Source organism: Tamandua tetradactyla, chromosome 10 (genome assembly GCF_023851605.1).
Source record: "Tamandua tetradactyla isolate mTamTet1 chromosome 10, mTamTet1.pri, whole genome shotgun sequence".
In the NCBI taxonomy this organism is placed as follows: domain Eukaryota; kingdom Metazoa; phylum Chordata; class Mammalia; order Pilosa; family Myrmecophagidae; genus Tamandua; species Tamandua tetradactyla.
The window spans coordinates 16,327,952-16,353,264 of NC_135336.1; the positions used below are offsets into that span (position 1 = coordinate 16,327,952).

A 25,313-nucleotide genomic window follows, 5' to 3' on the forward strand; every position below is an offset into this window, starting at 1 on the left:
AAATGCATAAGCATGGGAGCAGATTTAGGCAGGATTACTGGGAACTGGAATTGAAATCAACATTGTCTATTCCATTAACATTTATTAAAAACTTCTCATTATCCCAGTTTTTCACTACAGGTGTTTATAAGCCAAAAGCATAAAGGTAGTGAAAATATGTTTTGGAATTTTCTTTTAGGTGAATAGTGTATGTTTAGAAGAAGTTACTCATGAAGAAGCAGTAACTGCCTTAAAGAATACATCTGATTTTGTTTATTTGAAAGTGGCAAAACCCACAAGTATGTATATGAATGATGGCTACGCACCACCTGATATCACCACCTGTAAGTCTCTTTGCTTAAAATTATCTTATTTCCTTAGATGTTATACAATTTAATGAAAGTTGTCACAATAAATTTTTTTAATGTTAAACTAATAGTATTAAAAATCAATTTAGGAAGAAAAAAAGAAGAAAGAAAAAATCTATTTAAAATCAGAATCTTCATAATAAGGAAAGTCTTCTTTCACTTTTAGTATTTTATAACAGTAATTACTTTTAACATGTAAGAGATTGTTCATGTTTAGTTTCCTATCTGTTAAACGATGGATTGGCTTAGAGAAAGGGAATTTTTTGGCTCTCAATATTAAGGCTAAGTGATGCTTTATCCCAGAAGACTGGTGTTTGGGGGCTGGCTGGCTGCCAGTGGTGCGTGGTCCTTTGCTGTTACTGTGCTATGCACATGGTGGCATCTATTCCTTTCTCTGCTGGGTTCCGTTGACTTTCCACTTCTGACTCCTTTCTGTGGACTTTTCTCTGTCAGACTTTCACTGTGCTTATAAAGGACCCCAGTAATCTTGATTAAAATCCAACCTAGTTCAGTTGAGCCACACAGTATCTGAAGTAATTATCTTGAGAATTTATTTACAGTGGGTCCACACCTATTAGAATGTGGAACAAGTCCAAGAGTATGTCCAGACTGAGGAACAGAATTCCACCACAGTTCTCAAACTTTTATATAGATAATAGTCAAGAATGAGTATTTGTAAATAATGGAGATTCTTATTTTGGTTCTAATATTTTTTGGAGGGGGCATGGAAATTCATATAACCAAGCACTCAGATAATTCTGGTTCATTTTAAAGCTACTGGCTCATGGAACACACTTTCAGAAACAGTGATTTTAAATTGTTCTAGAACATAGGGATTTTCCAAAATTGTGCATTATACTCTCAGCTTTCTAGGACAGAGAATTATCTTCGTACTTCAAGCTCTTAGTGTATTGCCCAATTCTCTGCATGCAATATTTTGTTGCATAGACTTGAATTGTTATTAAAGTACTTATTTATTTTAAACAAAATAAATTTCATTTTAAAGTTTCCTAGTTGTTTTTCATTTTTATTAATATACAAGCTGAGAAGAAATTGGAATACATATTTTAATGTTTGTTTTCTTCAAGAAATGAAAGCTCTATTTCTTCTGTACATTGAGGGTATATATTAAGCCACCCGGGAATAATAAAGATCTTAAATGTACTCTTTATAATCTGCTTTTCTGAGTGTTCCTTTTTTTTTTATTATTATTATTTTTTTTTTATTAATGGAAAGAAAGAAAAAAGAAAAAAAACAAAAATAAGAAATTAACACAACATTTAGAAATCATACCGTTCTACATATGCACTCAGTAATTCTTAACATCATCACATAGATGCATGATCATCGTTTCTTAGTACATTTGCATCGGTTTAGGGGAACTAGCAACACAACAGAAAAAGATATAAAATGTTAATATAGAGAAAAGAAATAAAAGTAGTAATAATAGTAAAAAACAACAACAAAAAAACCCTATAGCTCAGATGCAGCTTCATTCAGTGTTTTAACATGATTACTTTACAATTAGGTATTATTGTGCTGTCCATTTTTGAGTTTTTGTATCTAGTCCTGTTGCACAGTCTGTATCCCTTCCGCTCCAATTATCCATTATCTTACCCTGTTTCTAACTCCTGCTGGACTCTGTTACCAGTGACATATTTTAAGTTTATTCTCGAATGTCCGTTCACATCAGTGGGACCATACAGTATTTGTCCTTTAGTTTTTGGCTGGACTCACTCAGCATAATATTCTCTAGGTCCATCCATGCTATTACATGCTTCATAAGTTTATCTTGTCTTAAAGCTGCATAATATTCCATCGTATGTAAGACCATAAAACAGTTAGAGGAAAATGTAGGGAGATATCTTATGAATCTTACAACTGGAGGTGGTTTTATGGACCTTAAACCTAAAGCAAGAGCACTGAAGAAAGAAAGAAATAAATGGGAGCTCCTCAAAATTAAACACTTTTGTGCATCAAAGAACTTCATCAAGAAAGTAGAAAGACAGCCTACACAATGGGAGATAATATTTGGAAATGACATATCAGATAAAGGTCTAGTATCCAGAATATATAAAGAGATTGTTCAACTGAACAACAAAAAGACAGCCAACTCAATTACAAAATGGGAAAAAGACTTGAACAGACACCTACCAGAAGAGGAAATACGGATGGCCAAGAGGCACATGAAGAAATGCTCAATGTCCCTGGCCATTAGAGAAATGCAAATCAAAACCACAATGAGATATCATCTCACACCCACCAGAATGGCCATTATCAACAAAACAGAAAATGACAAGTGCTGGAGAGGATGCGGAGAAAGAGGCACACTTATCCACTGTTGGTGGGAATGTCAAATGGTGCAACCACTGTGGAAGGCAGTTTGGCGGTTCCTCAAAAAGCTGAATATAGAATTGCCATACGACCCAGCAATACCATTGCTAGGTATCTACTCAAAGGACTTAAGGGCAAAGACACAAACGGACATTTGCACGCCAATGTTTATAGCAGCGTTATTTACAATTGCAAAGAGATGGAAACAGCCAAAATGTCCATCAACAGAAGAATGGCTAAATAAACTGTGTTCCTTTTTTTAATTGTAGAATTTCAGAAATATTAGTGCTTTTGTAAATGGCGGTATTTCCAGTTTTAAAACTGTCACGCTTCATTACTGTCATTTAATGTAAGACAAATATGAATTGTACTTGAAATATAGTTTGTCCTAAGAGGATACCTCTTCATTATTTGTTCATTACTTCATTAATTACTCATGTATGACTGAATTGAACAGAAATGGTGTCTTATACTTCTTCCGTGTCAAAGGAAATGACCTTTCTTCAAACTTCTTCCATATGCACTTTATATAAAGGCTTTATATATTTTATTTATGGTTAAATAACGCAAATTATGTAATAAACTATTTTACTCATTTAAGTGTCACTTATGTTTGAATGCTGCCTTTAGGGTCAAGACAAACATGTGTATACTTATGATAGTATTTTCAGGAATTGAGATTGGTGCCCTGGTTATGGTCAAATATACAATAGACTGCTTCTTTTAAATGTATTGAACTAAAAAAATGGTTTGGTTCTTTTTTTTTCCCCAATAGAACTATCCCTTTTTTTGTATAATAATGCTATCATTTCATTAAGAACTAAAAGGCCTAGTCCTGAGGAGTAGTAATTAAATGATTGGTTGTGTCCTTATAGCTGTGTGTAGATATTTGTTGCTTTGTTTCCTTTTTCCTTTTTTAAATCTATTATTAAACTAAACAGAACCTTATATTAAAAAATTGGTTTACTTTGTTAGTTCAACTTTATCATAATGTTTTATTTCCAGTCCCCTCTCTTCTCAGGCAGTTACTATTATGAATTTTGCTGTACCCCTCCAGTTCATGTTCATCCTACATATGCAGTACATAATTTGCATGTGTTAAAAAAACTTTTGTTTTAAAACTTTTTATATAAATGGTTTCTGTCTATAAGCTTAAGCCCTTGATATGAGACTATTCAACTTACTTCCTGTCCCTTATTGTTGTCATCTAGCGTCCTTTTCATCAATCTGGTTTCAGTCATTGAAGATTTTACTGCCAGGTCCATTGTCCCTCCTTTTTTTTCTTTTTAAAATAATTTTTCTTTGAGATATCTTCACATACATACATAGTATCCAATCAATAAAAAAAGTGGCTTACGGTATCATCACATAGTTGTGTATTTATCACCACAGTCATTTTTAGAACATTTGCATCACTCCAGAAAAAGAAATAGAAAGAAAAAAGGAAAAACTCATTCATCCCTTGCCTCTGCCTGTCCTTGACCACTAGTCTTTCAATCTACCCAATTTTTATTTATTTGTTTTTTATCCTTACTTTTTTACTTATCTGTCCATACCCTGGATAAAAGGAGCATGAGGTACAAGATTTCTACAGTTACATGGTTAGACCCTGTCCCTCCTATTGCTATTATTCACATTGTTATTTTTAGTGATATTCAGAATCCCTACTTATAATTTATCCAACATCCTGGTTTCTTGTTTTCTTGATCTCTTTCTTTATAACTATTCTGCTTCCACTTCAATTCATATGATTGTTTCTAAGATAATACTTTAGATTTTATCATTATCAATACCTTCACCACCTCCAAAATCTCAATTTAAGTCATCCCAATCTTTGACTATACTTCCCCAGTTCATTTACTACCCCTATTTTAACAAGTCCTCAACATCATCTTGACCTTCAATCATTAGACCCTATTACTTCATCCCCCACTCCCCACCCCCACCCTTGTGTCTCTAGTTTCCTACATTTTAGCTTAGGTTCCATGATTTGTCATGATAATCATTCACTTGCACATGTCTTTCACATACTTGCCCCCCTCCTTCATTGTCAAAATTCCAACAGTTTCAACTTGACTTTGTTGTCTTTTCTATTTGTGCTCTCTAAAAAGCAGAATATGACAGCAAAAAACACAAAATCCACTTTTAAATTATGACCACAAATCTCAGATGATAACTCACTTGCCTGCAGTCCTACTGCATTTCCCTCTCCACAAACCTCTTTCCCTTGGCATCCTCATATAAGCACAAGAGCATTTATCCATCTGCTTTCAAGTCTAGATCTATGGCTTTACCCTAATACCCTGCTTTCTCTTATAATGTATTAACCATCACTCTGTCAAAGACCCAGCTCTTCTATTTGTGCACTGGATCTCTAGTTCTGTCCACAACTGGTCTTGCTGTTGCTGCTATAGCCCTTTTCTCTCTCTGCATAATCCAATTAGGCTGCTTTGAAAGGATGTATGGACCTTTGAAAAGCCATGTTTTAATCAAAATCCCATTTTGTAAAGGCAGAATAATCCCTGTTCAATACTGTATGTAATTAGATCATCTCCCTGGAGATGTAACCCAATCAAGAGTGGTTATTAAGATGGATTAAGGGAGATGTGTCTCCACCCATTTGGGTGGGTCTTGATTGGGTTACTGGAATCCTATGAAAGAGGAAACATTTTGAGAATGAACAATTCAGAGAGAGCAGAGAAGAACAGCACAGCCATGAGAAGGAGAGAGTCCATCAGCCAGTGCTTTGGAGATGAAGAGGGGAAACGACTCCCAGGGAGCTTTGTGAAAGGAAGCCAGGAGAGCAAGCTAGCAGATAATGCCATGTTCACCACATGCCTTTCCAGATGAGAAAAAAACTCTGACCCTGTTTGCCATGTGCCTTCTTACTTGAGAGAGAGAGACCCTGAACTTTATTGGCCCTCTTGAACCAAGGTATCTTGCCCTGGGTGCCTTAGGTTGGGCATTTCTATAGACTTGTTTTAATTGGGACATTTTCTTGGCCTTAGAACTATAAACTAGCAACTTATTAAATTCCCCTTTTTAAAAGCCATTCCATTTCTGGTATATTGCATTCTGGCAGCTAGCAAGCTAGCACACAAATTCTCTTTCTGTTGGACCATTACCTAAGCATATAAACATGCTATAATCTCCCTACTTTAAGAGAGTGGTCCAGACCTTCCTACAATCCAAGGCATCTCCAACTGCTGCTGCTTTTATTTTAATATCGCAGAGAGTTCATTCTCCTACCATGCAAAGAACTCCTGTAAATAAAAAATATATATTTTAAGCTAGAGAAGTGAGAAGAGTCCATATAAAAGATTTTTTTTACATAATAAATGGGGCTTAACCTACTCTTAAGGGAAGAAATTCAAGTTAAAACTATGCTGATACCAGGTAGGGCAAATCCATTCTCCTTGTTCTTTTACTTAGAATCATCATATGTTACTGGAACTTTTACCTTCGTTTTAATTTTAATATTGGTTGTCTAGTCCCACAAAAAAATCCATAAGATGTTCATGTCCATGAACATGATATCTGTCTCCATTTATTACAGTCTCATTTTATATATGTCTGTGCTTTTATATATATGTGTTTATATATTGTCTTATTATGTACATATTCGATCTCACTGTTCTTAAGTTTCTGCACTGTATGCTTTTGTTTCTAATTTCTTTTATTCACACAACCTATGCAATATTTATGTGGGTGCATGTGTCAGTAAGTTTTTTTTCTTTTTTCTTTCTTTTACAATGTACTATTTCAGTGTATAAGCATGCAACAGATTATCTATTTACTGTTGATGGGCCTTGGGGTGTTTCCACATTTCATTTTTTTAGACATATCCGCTCATATTTCTTGGGCATATTCCAGAGAGTGAAAGTGCTATTATAGGGTAGGTATATGATTAATCTCCAGTTGATAATTGCTAAGCAATTTCTAAAATGTAGAAATCAATTTCTACTCTAGTTATGTCACATGCTCACCAACACACTTTGTGCACGTTATGGTAGCTATATGAAGTCATCTCATTGTGATTTTTATTGCAGTTCCCTGATGGTTATTGATATCCAGTTCTTTACATGTCCTTATTCACCTTTGATAATTATCTTCTGTAAAATACCAGTTTAATTCTTTTGTCATTTTTCTATTGGTTTGTCTTTCTCTTACTAATATTTTTTCATGATTTATCCAAAGTTTTATTGTTAGAAAGTGATAGGGTTGGGATATAAACTTGCAAATTCTGGCTACAGTTTTTGCAGTCATCCTACTATTACATGTAAAATTAATCAATGCCTGATCCATATTATTGACAGCTCCTTCCACCATGAAAAAGTTAGAATGGGCATAGCCCAGATACCCCTAAAAAGCAGGAGAAAGTTCAAAGGTGATGGTGGAGTTATTCAGAGAAGGTAGGGTTTGACACATTAGTATGATTGCTGAATCATTGTATTGATATTTCTTTTAATCTCCAGTAATTTAGAGCAGCTAGAAGTAAAAACCTCAAATTGTGGAATTGTAACCTATACCAAACTCTGAAATCTCTTCTACAGTTAATTGTTGTGATGTGCTTTGATATTTATTTCTTTTTTATATATATGTTATTTTTCACACACCAAAAAGGAAGAGTCATTTGTGATGATAAATGCACAGCTATGTGATGATACTGTGAACCATTGATTGTACACTTTGGATGATTACATGGTATGTGAATATATAATATATATCAATAAAAATAAATAAGTTTTTTTAAAAACATCAAAGAAGAAGGTGGAGTTATAAAAGAGAAGATAGGATTTAAAAAATGAATATGACTCCTGGATCATTGTATCGGTGTTTCTTTTAATCTCCTTGTCTTGGAGTAGCCAGAAAGAAAAACCTAAATTGTGAAACTGTAACCCATACCATACTCTGATATCTGTTCTGTAATTAATTGTTGTGGTGTGCTTTGTAATTTATTGCTTTTTGTATATATGTCATTTTTCAAAATAATCAATCAAAGGAGTAACTAAGAGTGACCAGGCATAACTTCCAGAACCATCAAACGGCAAATAAGTACACTTATATTTCCTGTCTATTTAAAAGACAAAATCCACTCTACTTCAAGGCTATAAATTCTCTTTGAAGTGCTGTGCAATCCAAGGTTGTGAGCTAATCCATTAAGGTTAGTTGAGGGAGAAACAGGTGGGTAATAAGGAGAAGGGGTCCTTAAATTCTATGAATAAAAATTTTGATGAATTTCATTAGCACTCTACACTAGATTTAACGTGTCATCAAGTAAATGTTTTTTTGGCAGGCTACAGACAGAAGCTTGTCCACCAATAAGTAAAGGGAGGGCATCCCATCTCTCTGTTGTCTGAAAATTTCGTCTGACCTTTGGTCATCTAGATCTAATTTGTGCACAAAACTTAGCCAGTTTAAATTTTTTTCAAATTCTCACTTTAATATTCTATGACACCCTGAAAATTCTAGGAGATAGGGGAATGAAAGGCTTCACTGACTGTTTTTATAATTTAATAGGTAACAAATCTACTTCAATCATCATAATGGACAAGAACATCCTAAACCTGGGCATGAAGTTTTTTCAGTCTTTTGTTGACATGTACTACATCTACGTTTGTATGTGTATTTATCTATCTGCAATCCTGAAACTGTTCATACAATGGAGCAGGAATAAATCTCTGCTCATTTGAATAAAAATAACGCATATCCACAAAAGAAAAAACAATTGATGCCTGACAAATTTTTTAAATAACAAACTTTATTTTTAGAATAATTTTAGGTTTACGAAAGTTGCACAGGAAACGGTGTTCCCATATATCCACACACACACATACACATAGCTTCCTTATTATTAACATTTTGCTTTAGAATTGGGATTGCTGAGTGATAAGGTAATTCTACATATAACCCTCTGAAAAACTGCCAAAATGTCTTCCACAGCAGCTGCACCAAACTTTGCATTCCTACCAACAATAATGAAAGTTCCTATTTCCCCATGTCCTCTCCAACATTTTCTATCTTTTTGACAGTAGCCATTCTAATGGATGTGAAATGATATCTCACTTGGCTTTTTAAAATATAAAAGCATTCTTAAACTTTATTATGATACTCAGGACATTAGGAATTTCCTGATTTTTTTTTTCAGTAGCATTTGTAGAGCCACTTTCAGTAACACATACAGTAGTGAGGAACACATATCCAATTCAGAATTTATAATAAATGTTTAGTCTGAATCCTTTCTGGCTACACACAGGGCTGGCACTTGATGAGATATGAAACAAGAATCTACAAAAAACTCTGTAACATGTTTGTTGTTTCTTCCCAGAGGCTGCATCCTTTTTTACCGGAATACTTTATAATACAATTAAAAAGTAAGGCAACAGCTCCAAACAGTCCAAGCCATTTATTCAACTCTTCCCAATTATATTTAGAATCCCTGGTGATCAATTTCATGGTTGTACTGTTTAGTATTTGTCTTTCTCATTTCAAAATGGTCCAAAAAGATGTTTTCCTGACATTTCTAAAACATCTCTGGTGTGTATTTTCAATGTTGTATACAACTAATACTGGCCAGGTACTGAGGCCTGTGATATACCAGTGCCTATTTTCAAAGCATTCAAGATATTTGATTTCCGTTCACAATAAACTGATACATGAATCCCCACTGTGTTTATCACCTCTTCTCTTTTACTCCTTATTTTAAAAGGAGTACCAGAGAAAGGAGGAGGGTGCTCCAGGGGAAAGCAGCACGGATGCCATTATCCTGTTTCTTGCAGTACCAATCTTGACATCTTTCCAGCCTTCTGCTCATTCACGGCCCATAGGCTACAGCTACCACTAGGATGTCAGTTTTTGGTCCCCCCAGAACGCTTCAGTTCTGTTCTGTAAAGATATATAATAATTAATTGGTATGTCCATTTAATACAAGAAAATGGAAACTGAACAGCCAGAGGAAACCTTCCCCAGTATGGAAACCAGTGGTGTAATTGGTAAATGCCCTACAGAACATAAAGAAGAAGAGCATGCATTTAAAAGATCTGGAAACATTGATGAGATGGTTTACCTTCGCATTCTGCTTCAGAGCAAGAATGCTGGGGCAGTGATAGCTCTCTATACAGACTACAATGGCAGTGTTTCAGTCCCAGACAGCAGTGGCCTTGGGCACATATTGAGTGTCAATGCTGATATTGGAACAATTGGAGATATTCTGCAGAAAATCACCCCTGCTTGGAAGAGAGCCTGCAGTTGCTACTGCAACCAGGCAGCTTCCACTCGAATCTGATGCTGTGGAATGCTTAAATTACCAACACTATAAAGCAAGTGACTTTGACTGCGAATTGAGACTGTTGATTCATCAGAGTCTGGCAGGAGGAATTATTGCGGTCAAAGATAAAATCAAAGAAGTTTGAGAGAACACTCAGACAACAATCAAGCTTTTCCAGGAATACTGTCCTTGTTCCACTGGTAGGGTCATCCTACTGAAGGAAAGTCTGATAGACTTGTAGAGTGCATAAAGATCACCCTTGATCTTATATCTGTATCTCCCATCAAATGACGTACACAGCCTTATGATCCCAATATTTATGATGAGACTTATGATTATGGTAGTTTTACAATGATGTTTGATGACCACTGTGGACATCCTGTGGGGTTTCCCATGCGGGGAAGAGGTAGTTTTGACAGAATGCCTTCTGGTCAGGGTGGGCATCCAATGCCTCCATTTAGAAGAGATTATGATGATATGAGCCCTCATCAAGGACCTCCTTCTCCTCAAAGAGGTGGCCAGGGTGGCAGCAGAGCTTGGAATCTTCCTCTTCCACCATCACCACTACCACCTAGATGAGCAGAGCTAGTGACTTATGACAGAAGAGGAGGACCTGGAGACCATTATGATGAAATGGTTGGTTTCAGTGCTGATGAATGTTGGGACTCTGCACTAGATCCATGGAGCCCATCATAATGGCAGATGACTTATGAACTGCAGGGTGACTCTGGATATAATTATTCCTATGCGAGGGGTTGTGGTTCATCCAGTGATCTCGGTGGACCTATTATTACTACAGAAGTAACTAGTCCCAAAGATTTGGCTGGATCTATTATTGGGAAAGGTGGTCAGGAGATTGAATGAATCCATCATGAGTTGGGAGCTTCAATCAAAAGTGATGAGCCTTTAGAAGGATCCAAAGATAGGATCATTATCATTACAGAAACACAGGACCAAATACAGAATGCACAGTCTTTACTGCAGAACAGTGTGAAGCCGTATTCTGGAAAGTTTTTCTAAGAATAGTGAAGAACTGAAGGAGTCCAGCATCTTTTATTTTTTTTATCTGCTTCTGTCTAAAAAACCAACACTGCTCTGCTTCGTAGGTATTCTGCAGTTGAGGTGTAGTGAAATCTTTGCTGTCCACCAGATGTAATGTTTTAATTCCTTACAAAAAGGGACATGGGGAAAAGGGTGTACAAAAACTAACACTGAAATTTTGAAACAGCAGCAGAGTGAGTGAATTTTATTTTTAACTCATTGTGGTAAAAAAGAGATTTTCCCCTCCTTATAATTATTGTGAACACCTTGCTTTGTGGTCAGTGTAACATTTGGGTTGGACGGTGGAACAGAGAGGAAGAGTAACAATAGCCTATACATCCCTAGCATGGATGCATGCAGAATGTAATGCTCTTTTGTAAGAAACGTTTTATGATTTTAAAAATAAATCTAATGAACCTAAAAATAATAATTATTATTATAAAAGGAGTACCAGGGCTACCTGGTTACTGGAAAAATGTTCACCTCGGTAAACAAAACTTTCATCAGGGCCCTTTACAATTTATGGCCCTGTTCATGTGGATATTCAACTCATGAAGATGTGCAAAAGGGAAAGATGTTGAATTACAATGTTATACAGAGGAGGAGGATGTTATACAAATTTAAAAGGTTTTAATTTGCATTTCTATAATAGCTGGTGGCTTGCCATTTCCCTACTGGCACATGAACATCTTTTTCTGTGCTTGCCGCCCCCCCCCCCCCCCCATTTATATATCTTCTTTTGAAACATGTCTATTCAAGTCTTCTGCCCATTTTTAATTGTGTTGTGTTTTGTTGTTGAGTTGTCGATTTGTTTATATATTCTGGATATTAATCCCTTATCAGATATGTAGTGTCCGAATATTCTTTCTTATTCTGTGTTTTTACTTTCACGATGAAGTCCTTTAATGCACAAAAACTTTTAATTTTGATGGTGCGGCATTTATTTTTTCTTTTGCTGCTTGTACTTTTTGGTTTTAAGTCTAAAAAACCATTGCCTGGCACAAATTCCTGAAGATGGTTCCGTGTGTTTTAAGAATTTTGTGATCTAGATTCTTTTATTTAGGTCTTTGATCCACTTTGAATTAATTTTTGTGTATGGAGCAAATTAGTTTTTGTATATGATAGCCAGTTAAAGAGACTATACTTCCCACTGAGTGAGTTTGGCATCCTTGTGAAAATGGTTTAGGTTAGATGTGAGGGTTTTTGAACTCTCAATTTGATTCCATTGGTCTGTATGTCCATTCTTCTGCAATTACCATTCTGTTTTGATTACAGTAGCTTTTTAATAAGTTTTAAAATCAGAAAGTATGAGTTCTGTAACTTGGTTCTTCCTTTGTAAGATGATGTTTGGCTATACCTTCCATATGATTTTGTGGCCTTTTCCATTTCTTCAGAGAAGGCTGTTGAAGTTTGATTGGGATTGTATTAAATCTGTCAAGTGCTTTGGGTAAAATTGACAATTTACCGATATTTAGTGTTTCAATCCATGAACATAGGATGACCTTTCATTTATTTAGGATTTCTTTGATAACTTTAAGTGATATTTTGTAGTTTTCCCACTATAAGTCCTATAAATCCCTGGTTAAATTTATCCTTAGATATTTTTAGTTGCTATTGTAATGGAATTTTTTTTCATGATTTCCTCTTCAAATTGTTCATTACTGGTGTTTCAAAATACTTCTGATTTTTACATATTGATCTTGAGCCATACTACTTACCTGAATCCATATATTAGTTCCAGCAACTTTGTTGTGGATTTTTCAGAATTTTCCGTATATAGGATCACGTCATCTGCAGTTATTGAAGGTTTATTTCTTCATTTTCAATTTGAATATCTTTTGTTTCTTTTTCTTGCCTGCTTGCTCTGGCTAGAACTTTCAGTACAATGGTGAATAATAGTGGTGAGAGTGGGCATCCTTTGTCTTGTTCCTGATTTAGCAGGAAAGCTTTCAGTCTTTCACCATTAAGTGTGAGCAATCTCCGTATCAGATGTGATCTAGTCCTCTTTTATTTTTTGTTTTTTGTTTTTGCTAACCTATCAGAAGAAATAGAAAATCTGAACAGTCCTAAGACTGTTAAAGTAACTGGATTCAAAACAAAAAAAAAACTCCCTACCAAGAAAATTCCAGGCCTGGAAGACTTCAGTGATGAATTCAACCAAATATTTAAGGAAGAAATAAAACCAGTTTTACAAAAACTTTCAGAGAGTAGGGAAATAGCATATGCTTGCCAACTTATGTTAATAATACCAATATAATTTTAAAAACAATTCTGATAAGGACTTTCTGAGAAAATTTCAGGACATCATCGTAAGTTCACTCTCCTGCTTAAATTATACAGAGATGCACAGAACTAAAAGTTGTACTAGATGGAAAACATTTTTAGCTAGAATTTAGATTTTGTGAAGGGAATAGTGAGAAATAAAGATAAAGAAGTTATCTGAATCATAGGAGATAAAGGAGCACAATGCGTAGTTGTAACGAAAATGAGGTAATAGAGATATGAATAATTATCAAAATATAGTGCCCAGAAATAAAAGTAGGTTTATTATTAAAGGGAAAAGAAAAAGTCCATTGGATCTCACAGCATAATTTATCTTCTAGCATTATAATGCTAGTGCTTTTGTATTATATATCTTCTCATTTTTTATCTTTCATTCTTTTCAATGATAAGGCCTTATTAAACTTGTAATTTGGCCACCAGTCTCTTCTCATTTTTATTTCAAGCTTTTCTACTTGCTTCTCTTCCAGAATTTGCAGGACTCGGATCATTAATCTTGATGTCTAAGTATATAAATAAACTAGGCTCCATTGTTTTGTAATTCTCTAGGAATCTCTTTATATAAGGTTTGGAGTATAAGAAATAGCATTGTTATCTCACATCCTTCTCTAGGACTATGTCATTTCTTTAGTAGGAAATTTATTTTTTGTGCTGTTTTAGATACTTTGCCTTACATGTTTAGTTGTTTTCTCCAGAGTCAGCTGAGTACAGAGGCACTCTGGGTATGGTTTGAGAAAATTAAATTTTCAGGTTTAGGTATTCAACTAAATTTCTTGTCCAGTTTATTTTTTGTAGCAGCAGAAGAATTTAAGAGCCAGAATTCAGTGAACTCAGGACTTTAAAAGGCTGGTGATTAAATGGATATCTGTTGCTTTAGGGCAACATGCCATTTGCTTTGAAAATCATAGTCTTACATGATACCCGAGAAAGACTTTAGACATTCAAAGTCAAAAGCCATTGGTAGCAAATCCTTGACTAACATACAGAGGTTCTCATATATGAATTGGAGAGGAAACAATTGCTGTTGAGCACTGCAAGTGTATAATATTAATAGATATGATAGATCTATAAGCCCTATAATGTCAAACATTATATAAGCTTCTTCCTTTCTTTATGGTTACAGATAGAGATGCATAGGTGCTCTCTTCTAGTGATGGAGCATGCATTCTTCCAGTACAGCGTAGTTCTAGACATTTCCTACTGACTTTCACACGTATCATTTTATTGTTTTATGTTGCCTACCTGGCAGCTGTATTAATTTGAATTAATGACCTGCATTATTGTACCCCCAGTGTGTGGCACCGTACTTTATACATAGAGACACTCAGTGGTGTGATGAAAAGCACGACTGACGGTTGGATAATAAATATATTAGCACCTAAAAGTTGAAATGCTTTAGAAATGTATCATAGTTAAAGCCTCAACAAAGTTATATGTTGCTTACTATGTGTTTCAGTAATGATTCAAATGAGTTGTGTTTTTAGAAGCTGCAACTGAAATGTGTTGCTCACCTGGATCTTTGGAAAGTGTAATCAGAAATAGCTTTGTAATTTTCTCTCTTAATAGGATAGAACTTAATATATGCCTTTTATTATAACTGGAATAAAATTAATACATAGTTTTTGTTTGGTTTTTTTCTTTTTACCAGTTTTCCATTCTTTTATGAGTTTATGAGTTCACCAAAGTATAGATACAAATTAGGCCAACATGTCTCACCTGATTATCAGAGAATAAGCTTTTTGTACCTATTTTAAAACTTCTGGTTTAAGAATTATTCACTGATTTTGAGTGTATATGCTTCTTTAAAATGGTATTTTGCAAAATAAACTCAGTAAGGTTAAGTTATTGTGTTTGAGATTTATTTTAGTCTTCTATGAGAATCTTATATGTGACCCTTCGTGGTTTCCATTGTATAAATAAGTTACTGTAAAACTCCTTTTTAGTTCTAGTTTCTCTAAAGAAACTAAATGGGATGAGTTTGCTTTATTGATCTGAATATCTAAACTGACTTCTACCTGGAAACTAAGCTTGTCTGGTTTCTCACCTGATAAATCTTTTATACCTGATATGTTAAAAAGTGATATTTAAATAAATGATAAGTAATTATACATTAACTGTCCTTGAAATTAATATTTCACAAATATGGTGCTGAATAGCGTGTTTCATTTTTTAAGAATTTACACTTTTTTGTTTGTTTGTTTTGAAGCTTCTTCTCAGCCTGTCGATAACCATGTTAGCCCATCTTCCTACTTGGGCCAAACACCTGCATCACCATCCAGATACTCACCAGTTTCAAAAACAATGCTTGGGGATGACGAAATCACAAGGTAGGAAACTGAACATTCACCCTTAAACAGATAGTTAACTATTATATGGTGTTTTAACAGCCATATAAAATAGCCAGTTTTAGGACTAAAATTTTATTAATAGATGATGAGTTTAAACCTTGTTTTTTTCATTGGAGTTTCCAATGAAGAGCATAAACTTTAAAAATATTATATATATATATATATATATTTTTTTTTTTTCAATATTGTTGGTTTTGTTTTTTAGGGATTTGTAAATTATCCTTGGGAATTAATTTAGGTAAAACCTAAAATTACGAATGCATTTTATATATATATTTGAAACTAACTTGTTATGTATTCCTTATATATTAAAATATACCATAAAATATTATAATTATTTGATAGAATTCAACAAGTAGTATTTTCTTTGTGTTCTGCATATCCTTGATATCCTGACACCTTAAATGACATTCATCTGACATTAATAGCTGTTTTAGAATTTGTAGATTAACTGTCCTTTTAGTGCCAAGAACTCTAAGTGGAAAATAATTAATGAAAAAATATTTTAGATTTTTATCATATTATTCAGTATAGTAATAAGGTAGTGTATTTGTACAATTTGCTTTATAATTAGGAGAAGTATTGCAAATGAATTCTGTCACCTGTCATTAAATATATCAATTAATGTATGCTTTTATGTTTTTTAATTAAATATATTATTGTTACTCCTTTTCAGCCTTCATCGTAATTATTCTTTAATTGTCTGACTCCTGACCCTAAGCAGTGATCTTAAGGACAGATAGGGTATTGGTCTTTTCCTCTTCTCCAAGAATAAGCAATGTTTGGAACTTAATACATGCTCAGTAATTGTGTTTAAAATGAAAAATAGCAGAAAAAATTATTTGTGATACGAATATTCAAGGTTGTTAGTCTTTAGGCTGTGCCCTTTAGACTGATCCTTTAATGGCCTTTATTTTCATTAAGTTCTAATAGTGCCTGTTTATAAAAAGAAAGAGAAAGTAGTTAATAGCTTACCTTGCCTTTTCTCTAATCTTTGTATCTTTTACAAAAATAAAATACGTCATATTAGCACATTGGTTATCCTTTTGCACTTATTCTTGTCTAGAACAAAGATGGTTTTTCTACACTTTTAACTTTTCTGTTAAGTGAAATTTCATTTAATTAGAACATATGTGCTTATTTTCCCATCTTTATTTAACACATCACAATTTAATTTCCCCTCTTTTGTTTGTTTTTTGGTTACTTTCTCACTTGCAAATATTCTCCTGAAAGAAATCATTGCCACCTTTTAAAATTAACATAACTTTAAAGTGTATGAGATGGTTATCTCATTTTGGTTAAACACATAAAATTTTTCAGAAAGAATGGTCTTTCTTTTTTTTTTTCCAGAGCTCTGTTAATTTTATGTTGTATAAATAGTGTCCTATTCTTTTCTCTTCTGTATTTGATGATGGTAGTGTATCATCAAATCTAAAATAAGCCACTTCTTTGACTTTCATTTTTAATAGAAGGTATGGAGTGAATTCACACAGTTATGTCTCAACTGCCAACTGTTGTGAAACGTTTTCAGTTGTATGATGTATGCTGATTTCAGAGATTTTAAATGTGGAAAAACAAAGGTGTAACCTCTGGAATTAATGAAAAACAGATATGCCTTTTTCTTGGAGTAGGGGTGGAGGTGGGAGATGTGCATCTTAGAATAAACGAAATAACAGTAACTTCCGCCTAAAGTTTTTACTATTAATATACTATTAGTATATTAATTATTATATTATTATTATATATTAATTATGTTGAAACATGTTTTACTTTATTTCTTCTTTTTCTGTAAAATATAACAATGGTAATAATAATCTAAAGGACTGTTCGGGAAATAATTCTTTAAAATATATTGCCACAAATCATTCCTTTTATACAATATGTTTAAACATAACTATATCATTTAAGAGTAATTTTAGCCATTATTGTGAATTTCAAAACACCACAAGCATGAAAGCCTTCTACTTCAAGTAAAGTGGTGGTGGTGGTGATGATGGCACAACATTGTGAATGTAATTAACAACACTGAATTATGTATGTGAATGTGGTTAAACGCGGAAATTTTAGGTCATATAAATGTTAATTTAGAATAAAACTTCAAAGATAATTCATAGAACTGTGCCACCCAGTGAACCCTGTTGTAATCGATGGACTGTAGTTAATAGTATGATTATGAAAATGTTCTTTCATGAATTATAACAAAGATAGCACACTAATTCAAGGTGATATATGGAACCACTGTATTCTTTATCTGATTTTTCTTAAAACTTACAACTTTTCTAATTGAATAAATTAAAGAAAATAAATTTAAAAACTAAGAGTGTCTTAAGCAATAAAGATACTTAATTACATCATAAACCAAAACGATTGGAGATGGACAATTCCAGGATTTATGTAGCAGCTGTAGGTCCATGATATCTTTGATACTCTTTGGTCTTGGCTTCATAATTACAATTTATCCATAGTAAAGGAATTTCATTGTTAGTAGTTGGGGGTTCTCATTGGTGAATGTGGCAAAAATGCTGTCGTTGGTGAGTCTGCCTTTTATTTAGAAAGTGACCATAAATTTCCTTTTATTTCCCTGCGTCCAGGATAGACCTCAGCCTCAATTAAAGCAAAGAGGGATGGAATTGTAGTGATTGGTTTAGTTTTGTCGTGATTCATCATTTGTGAGTTTGAGAAAGGGCCTACCTTCCTTTGGATAAAAGAATAATCTGCCTTTCACAAAATTTAGAAAGAACTAGGGGCAGTGACTACTTTATAATAAAAAAAAAGTATCTGCAGCATAAACTGTTCTCATGAGTATTTATTTCTTGAGTAGGCTTTTCATATTATTGTTTTCTCGCTTTTGTTTTCATGTTTCTTCATTAATATGTATTTTTATCTTTTATATAAAATTTCTTTTTAGAGTTTTCCTTTGTGATTTCTAAGCCTAGATTTTAGACTAGAAAGTTTCTTCTCTCTTTCTTTATAGATTGATAATATAAAAGCTATCAGTCCAGAATTCTCACTGATAGAGTGTCATATTCTATATAAAATATTTAAGGTATTTAATGTTTTTTTAATTTTTAGGGAACCTAGAAAAGTTGTTCTTCATCGTGGCTCAACAGGCCTTGGCTTCAACATAGTAGGAGGTGAAGATGGCGAAGGAATATTTATCTCCTTTATATTGGCTGGAGGACCTGCTGATCTTAGTGGAGAGCTCCGCAAAGGAGATCGTATTATATCGGTAGGATATGTTAGTCAAGATAATATTTTCATCATTTTAATTATGATCTATTAATTACTAGTCATGGATTTTTGTTTTTTTATTATGGTTTTTACATTTTAAAAGTCATGGACATATTTTGGTTATCTTCTTACCATTTTATAACTTAGCTCCAGAACTATAGTGTTATCAGAGAACATGTTCTGTACAATAGATTTTCTTTTAATATTTTACTAACTTAATAAGGACTTAGTTTCTATAAATGTCATTCTCTTCCTTGTTGATTACAAGATTTTATATATGCCTGTTAATTCAAGCTTGTTACTTGTGTAGTTCAGATTTTTATACTTTAATCTGTTGTCTGTTCGTTCTATTGTTAATAGACTTCATTTTTGACTAGTTTTAAATTTACAGAAAAATTGCCCAGAAAGTACATAGTTTTCCTATAGCTCCTCTCCCCACATACTTATTATTAACATAGTAGATTAGTATGGTACATTTGTTACTGATGAACCAGTATTGATATATTATTGAATAAAATTCATAGTTTACACTCAAGTTAACTTTTTGAGCATTATGGGTTTTGACAAATGCATGTCATATATCCAGCATAACAATATCATATAGAATGGTTTCACTGCTCTAAAAATGCTCTCTCCACCACTTATTAATTCCTCCCTCTGACTCCTGAATCCCTGATAACCACTGATCTTTTTACTGCATCTATAGTTTCAGAGTTTGGTATGGGTTACAATTCCACAATTTTAGGTGTATGCTTCTAGCTGCTCTAAGGTACTGGAGACTGAAAGAAATATTAATATAATGTTTCATTGATTTTTGTTCTAATTTTTATTTCTTTTCTTCTGGTCACTTTGGATCTAAATTTCTCATTTTCATGTTTTCTAAGGTGGCTTTAGATTAGTACCTTTAGATCACAGGGCTTCCAGTATTCTATTTCTGCATCATATTTATACCCCTAAATTTAATCATTTTAATTTTATTTTTGAAGTTAACCCACATGGATGACAGTTTCTTTGTTCACCATCCCTTGTCTCCTCACTTCCTTCTGTGTTTCTCGGTGGACTACAAGCACCATTTTGGATTGTACCAGTTATTCATTGTATAGAAATACCATTGCTAAGGTAGAAGATTTATCGTTTCTAATTCCTACCCTCTCCATGCTTGTACAACTACCTAGTCATTGTAAAAGCAAAAACATCCCACGAATATCCAAATTTTCCCTAATCAATTTAGTGATTCTTTCTGCATTGATTTGTTAATGGTAAATGTTCTTGGTCTTTGTCTGAACATATATATTTTACCCACTAGGTTGACCACTATTATCTCTCAGTACTTTGAATATCTTTCATGCTCTCTAGCTTTTTTTGGCTGTTATTTAACAGAAAGATTTGTCATATTGTTTGTAGGTGATTTGTTTTTTCTCTGGTTGCTTTTTAGATCTCTTTGTTTTTCATGTACTTGCAGCTTAGCTAAAATGTGTCTATACTCGCATTGTTTATATTGTCCTTGGGATCCATTATGCATCCTGAATCAAAAGAATCCTGGCTTTCATCCATTCTGGAAACTTCTTAACCATTGTCTTTTCAAATTTTACCTTCCTCACGTCCTTTTTGAGACTCCCATGACTTTTTCATTCTATTCTCCATGTCTTTCAAACCCAATTTTCTCCTTACCAGTTCTCTCTCTTTATACTTCATTTAACTAACTTCTTCACATCTGTTTTCTGATTCACAGCTTTTCTTCATCAGTGTCTATCTTCTCTCTAAACGAAAGAAATGTGTTGGTTTCAAGGTACCATTTTTCTTCCTAGAATTTCATTTTGTTTCTTTTTTCTAATTTGCCTTAGTATTTTGGTGGGGTCCTGGTTACTTACTTTTATATTAAACATCCTTGTTTTATTTTCTATGTCTAATACTCTTACTTTGTGATATTTGTAGGTATCTAATATATGCTACTTTATGTTTACACATAGGTGAATTGTTCACTCATGTTCTATATTTTGCATTATGAATTTATGTTCACTAGTATTTTACTTACTTTATATTGGGAATCTGGTGCTTCCAGAATTGGAGGTAGTGTTTCTCCAGAAATATTCTATATTGGATTATGGTAGACTACTAAGAGCATCATTTTTACAAATCAGAAAACTGAAGTTTTGAGACTAATTTGTACATAGTAGCTAACAATAGCTAATAAATGGTAGACACAGAATTGACCTTAACAACTATTTTTACTGTGTTTTGTTTTAAATAAAAAATTTTGAAGTAACATATTCTGAAACTGTAGAATTTGAGATCTAGGAACAATCATTAAATCCTAGGTCAACAATACTGTTCAGTATTAATAACTATTTTTAAATCAGTTCTTCAGCATAAATCAAGAGACCTTTTCAACTACAAAATGCGAAGTATGGAAAATTAGAAGGTATTCCTAAAACTGAAAATTTATGTCACTGTATATATATATGTCATTGTAGCATGATGGAAAAGCATTTCAGTAATGTAGATTATAAATGACATCTTCTTACAGTTTTCAGATAAAGGGGACAATTCAACAGGAAGATGTAACAATTACATCTGTATATGTAACAGCAGAACCCCAAATTATATTAAACAGTACTGGCAGATTTAAAGGGAAAAATTGACAGTTCTACATTAATAGTAGGAGACTTTTTATTTTTTTACTTTGTTTACTGTATAGTATAGCATATATACAAAGCAGAGAAATAAAGAAGCAATAGTTTTCAAAGCACTCTTCAACAAGTGGTTACAGGACAGATCCCAGAGTTTGTCATGGGCAACTATATGATTCTCTCATCTTTTTCCTTCTAGCTGCTCCAGAATATAGGAGGCTAGTGGGCTTAAATACTTTTTTATCATCACAATTGACTTCTTTTCCTTTCTTTTTGTGACCAATAACATATATACAAAAAAAGCTATAAATTTCCAAACACAGCACCACAATTAGTTGTAGAATGTATTTCAGACTTTGACATGGGCTACAATTTCACAATTTTAAGTTTTTACTTCTAGCTGCTCTAAAATACTGGAGACTAAAAGAGATATCAATTTAATGATTCAGCATTCATATTCATTTGTTAAGTCCTATTTTCTGTGTGTAATTCTACTATCATCACCTTTGATCTTTCTATACCTGTCTTTGAGATTGTTTGGGCTATGGCTATTCTAAATTTTTGATATTGGAAGTCTCTGTCACTAATATGGGGTAGGGAGATGTCACTGTCTAATGTTCTAGAGAGACTGGGCCCCTGAGGACTTATCTGATCCAAGGACCCAACTGGAGGTTGTAGATTTCTGGAAAGTTACTGTAGTGCATAGTACCCTTATAGAATCTTATATATTGCTCTAGGTGTTCTTTAAGATTGGCTGGAATGGTCCTGGTTGGGGATTGGCAGGTTATGATATATATAGCAAGGTCTACCTGACACCTGTGTAAGAGCCACCTCCGCAGTAGCCTCTCTACTCTATTTGAACTCTCTCTGCCATGGATACTTTATTAATTAGACTTCTTTTCCCCTTTTTGGTCAGGATGTAATTGTTGATCCCACGGTGTCAGGTCTGGATTCATCCCTGGGAATCATCTCCCACGTTGCCAGGGAGACTGTCACCCTTGAATGTCATGTCCCACATAGCGGGGAAAGCAATAATTTCACTTGCAGAGTTGAGCTTAGATGGAATGAGGCCACATCTGAGCAACAGCAGAGGTCCTCCAGAAGTAACTCTTAAGCATGCCTATAGATAGTCTAAGCTACTCCACTACCTACATGAGCTTCACAAAAGTAAGCCTCATGATCGAGGGCATGACCTATTGATTTGAGTATCCCTAAAGTTTGGCACAGTATCAGGGATTCCCTGATGGTAAGGTTTAATAGTTCCATATTTTTTCTCCCTTCCTACCCCTTTTTTGTGTGTGTGAATATTTTTTTTTTGTTTGGTTTGATCTATTTTTGGGGGTGGGGGGTGGGGGGGCAGGCACTGGGAATCAAACCCAGGTCTCTGGCATGGCAGGTGAGAACTCTGCCTGCTGAGCCACCGTGGCCTGCCCTATTGCCAATACTTTTTGATTATCTGCGTAATACACTCGAGGATATTTCCAGGCATTACAATGATCTATACAAGATTAAAAAGGACCTCTTTCTTGTTCTGTGCTCCCTGTGTTTCAGTTGTTCAAATGAGCTATACAGATAGGTTGAATTAGATTCTGACTACAGAAAATTTCAGTTCCAGATCAAATAAACATTTTTTCCACTGGTCTCAAAGAGTACGTGTGGTTCTAAAATATAGACACTGTCTTCCTTACCCGTATGTTCTGAATTACTTTAACCCCAACCTGTTCGGCTTCATTCTTATCTCTAAATATCAGGTTATATATATAAAACAACCTCTCAAAATCCAGAAATAATAATCACCACTCCAGATTTAATGTGCGTGCTCTAAAAGCTTACAATCTAGACCCCTGTTTTCTTATGAGGTCTTTCTAAAGGTGACCATACAATTGTTGGTTTTTTTGTTTCTGGCTTATTTTGTCTCACCAAGTGTCCAACATGTTGCTTGCCTCATGACATTGTTCCTTTTTGTAGCAGCACAACCTTCATTCATAATCGTTCACCAGTCTACTTGCGAAAGCTGCACAACCTGCATTCATAAGGCATTATGTAGATGACTCAAAGTCCATAGTCCATCACATTCTCAATTTTAGATAATTGTTCATCGTTCCCAAGAGACAGGAAACCAGTAAACACACCCTCGCCAAATAGGAAATCTAAACCTCCTCTTAACTCTTGTCCCTCACCCCAGTATTTACCTCTGCTGTTGCTGTGGTAGTGCTGATGGTTTCCCTTTAAACATAGCTCGTAGCATGCAATAGCAATTTTCCCCCTGTACCCTGGACTTAAACCCTCTTTATACAAGAATCATGTCTTTGAAGTAAGTCTTACAGGAACTCATTCATATTTCAAGTGTGAGTCAGTGGAACACATAGGTCTATACAACCCCTTTCAATATCATTCATCTTCATTATGGTAATATTGCTTCTAGACTCGCTGGAGAATCACCTTTACTAGTATCTGTTCCCTTACATGGAGTTCATCCTCATTAGCTAACGGTTCACCCATCTCTAGCTTCTGTGTATCTCTTAAGTTCCCTATATTCTGTATCATAAGCCTCTGATTATACTTTAATGCTGATCGTAAAAGTGGACTCATTCAGTATCTATATATTTTATGTCTGGATAACTTCACTCAACATTATGTCCTCAAGGCTCATCCATCTTGTCATGTGCTTCAGGAGGTCATTTTGTCTTACTGCTGCATAATATTCCATCATATGTGTATACTGCATTTTGCTGATCCTCTTGTCTGTTGATGGGCATTGGTTTGTTTCATCTTTTGGCAATTGTGAATAATGCTGCTGTGAACATCGGTGTGCAAATGTCTGTTGTTGCTTTCAGCTCTTCTGGGTATATACCAAGTAGTGCTGTTCTGGGTCATAGGGCAACTCGATATTTAGTTCCTTAGTTTCCTAAGGAACCACCAAACAGTCTTCCATAGTGGCTACACCATTATACATTCCCACCAGTAGTGCATAAGTGTCCCAATTTATCCACATCCTCTCCAACATTTATAGTTTCCTGTTTGTTTAATAGCAGCCATTCTTCTAAGTGTAAGGTGGTATCTCATTGTAGTCTTGATCTGCATTTCCCTTATAGCCAGTGAAAATGAGCATCTCTTTATGTGCTTTTGCGCCATCTGTATTTGCTCTTCAGAAAAATGCCTATTCACATCTTTAGCCCATTTTATAATTGGGTTGTTTGTTCTTCTATTGTTGATAATTGGGTTGTTTGTTCTTCTATTGTTGATTGTATGATTTCTTTGTATATACAAGAAATCAAACCTTTGTCTGATATGTGATTTCCACATATTTTCTCCTATTGATTTGGCTGCCTTTTCATCTTTTTGACAAAGTCTTTTGAGGTGCAGATGCATTTGATTTTGAGGATTTCCCATTTATCTATTTTTTCTTTTGTTGCTTGTGCTTTGGGTGTAAAGTTTAGGAAACTACTTCCTACTACCAGGTCTTGAAGATGTTTCCCTACATTTTCTTTTAGAAGCTTTATGGTGCTAGTTCTTATATTTAGGTATTTGATCCACTTTGAGTTAATTTTTGCGTAAGGTATACGGTAGGGATCCTCTTTCATTCTCTTGGCTATTGATATCCAGTTCTCCCATGCCCAATTATTGAAAAGACTATTTTGTCCCAGTTTAGAGGATTTGGGGGCCTTGTCAAAAATCAGTTGAGCATAGATTTGGTGGTCTATTTCTGCATTTCTGCACTCTCGATTCGATTCCATTGGTCAGTACTTCTGTCTTTGTGCCAGTACCATGCTGTTTTGACCACTGTGGCTTTATAATAGGTTTTATGTCTTTTGTTTTTTTTTAGATTTTTGAA

The 25,313-nt window shown here is 34.2% G+C and overlaps 1 protein-coding gene across 13 annotated transcripts in view; it reads left to right on the forward strand.

The window, feature by feature from the left end:
• The window catches only part of DLG1 (discs large MAGUK scaffold protein 1), a 318,826-nt gene that overhangs the window by 200,015 nt on the left and 93,498 nt on the right, over positions 1–25,313 (forward strand). For 9 of the 13 annotated variants that reach the window (XM_077117938.1, XM_077117940.1, XM_077117941.1 and 6 more), the window contains 3 exons: positions 179–323; positions 15,476–15,596; positions 18,690–18,846. In XM_077117938.1, coding sequence (XP_076974053.1) covers positions 179–323; positions 15,476–15,596; positions 18,690–18,846 — 423 coding nt within the window. The other 4 variants (XM_077117947.1, XM_077117946.1, XM_077117948.1 and 1 more) reach the window with 4 other exon arrangements.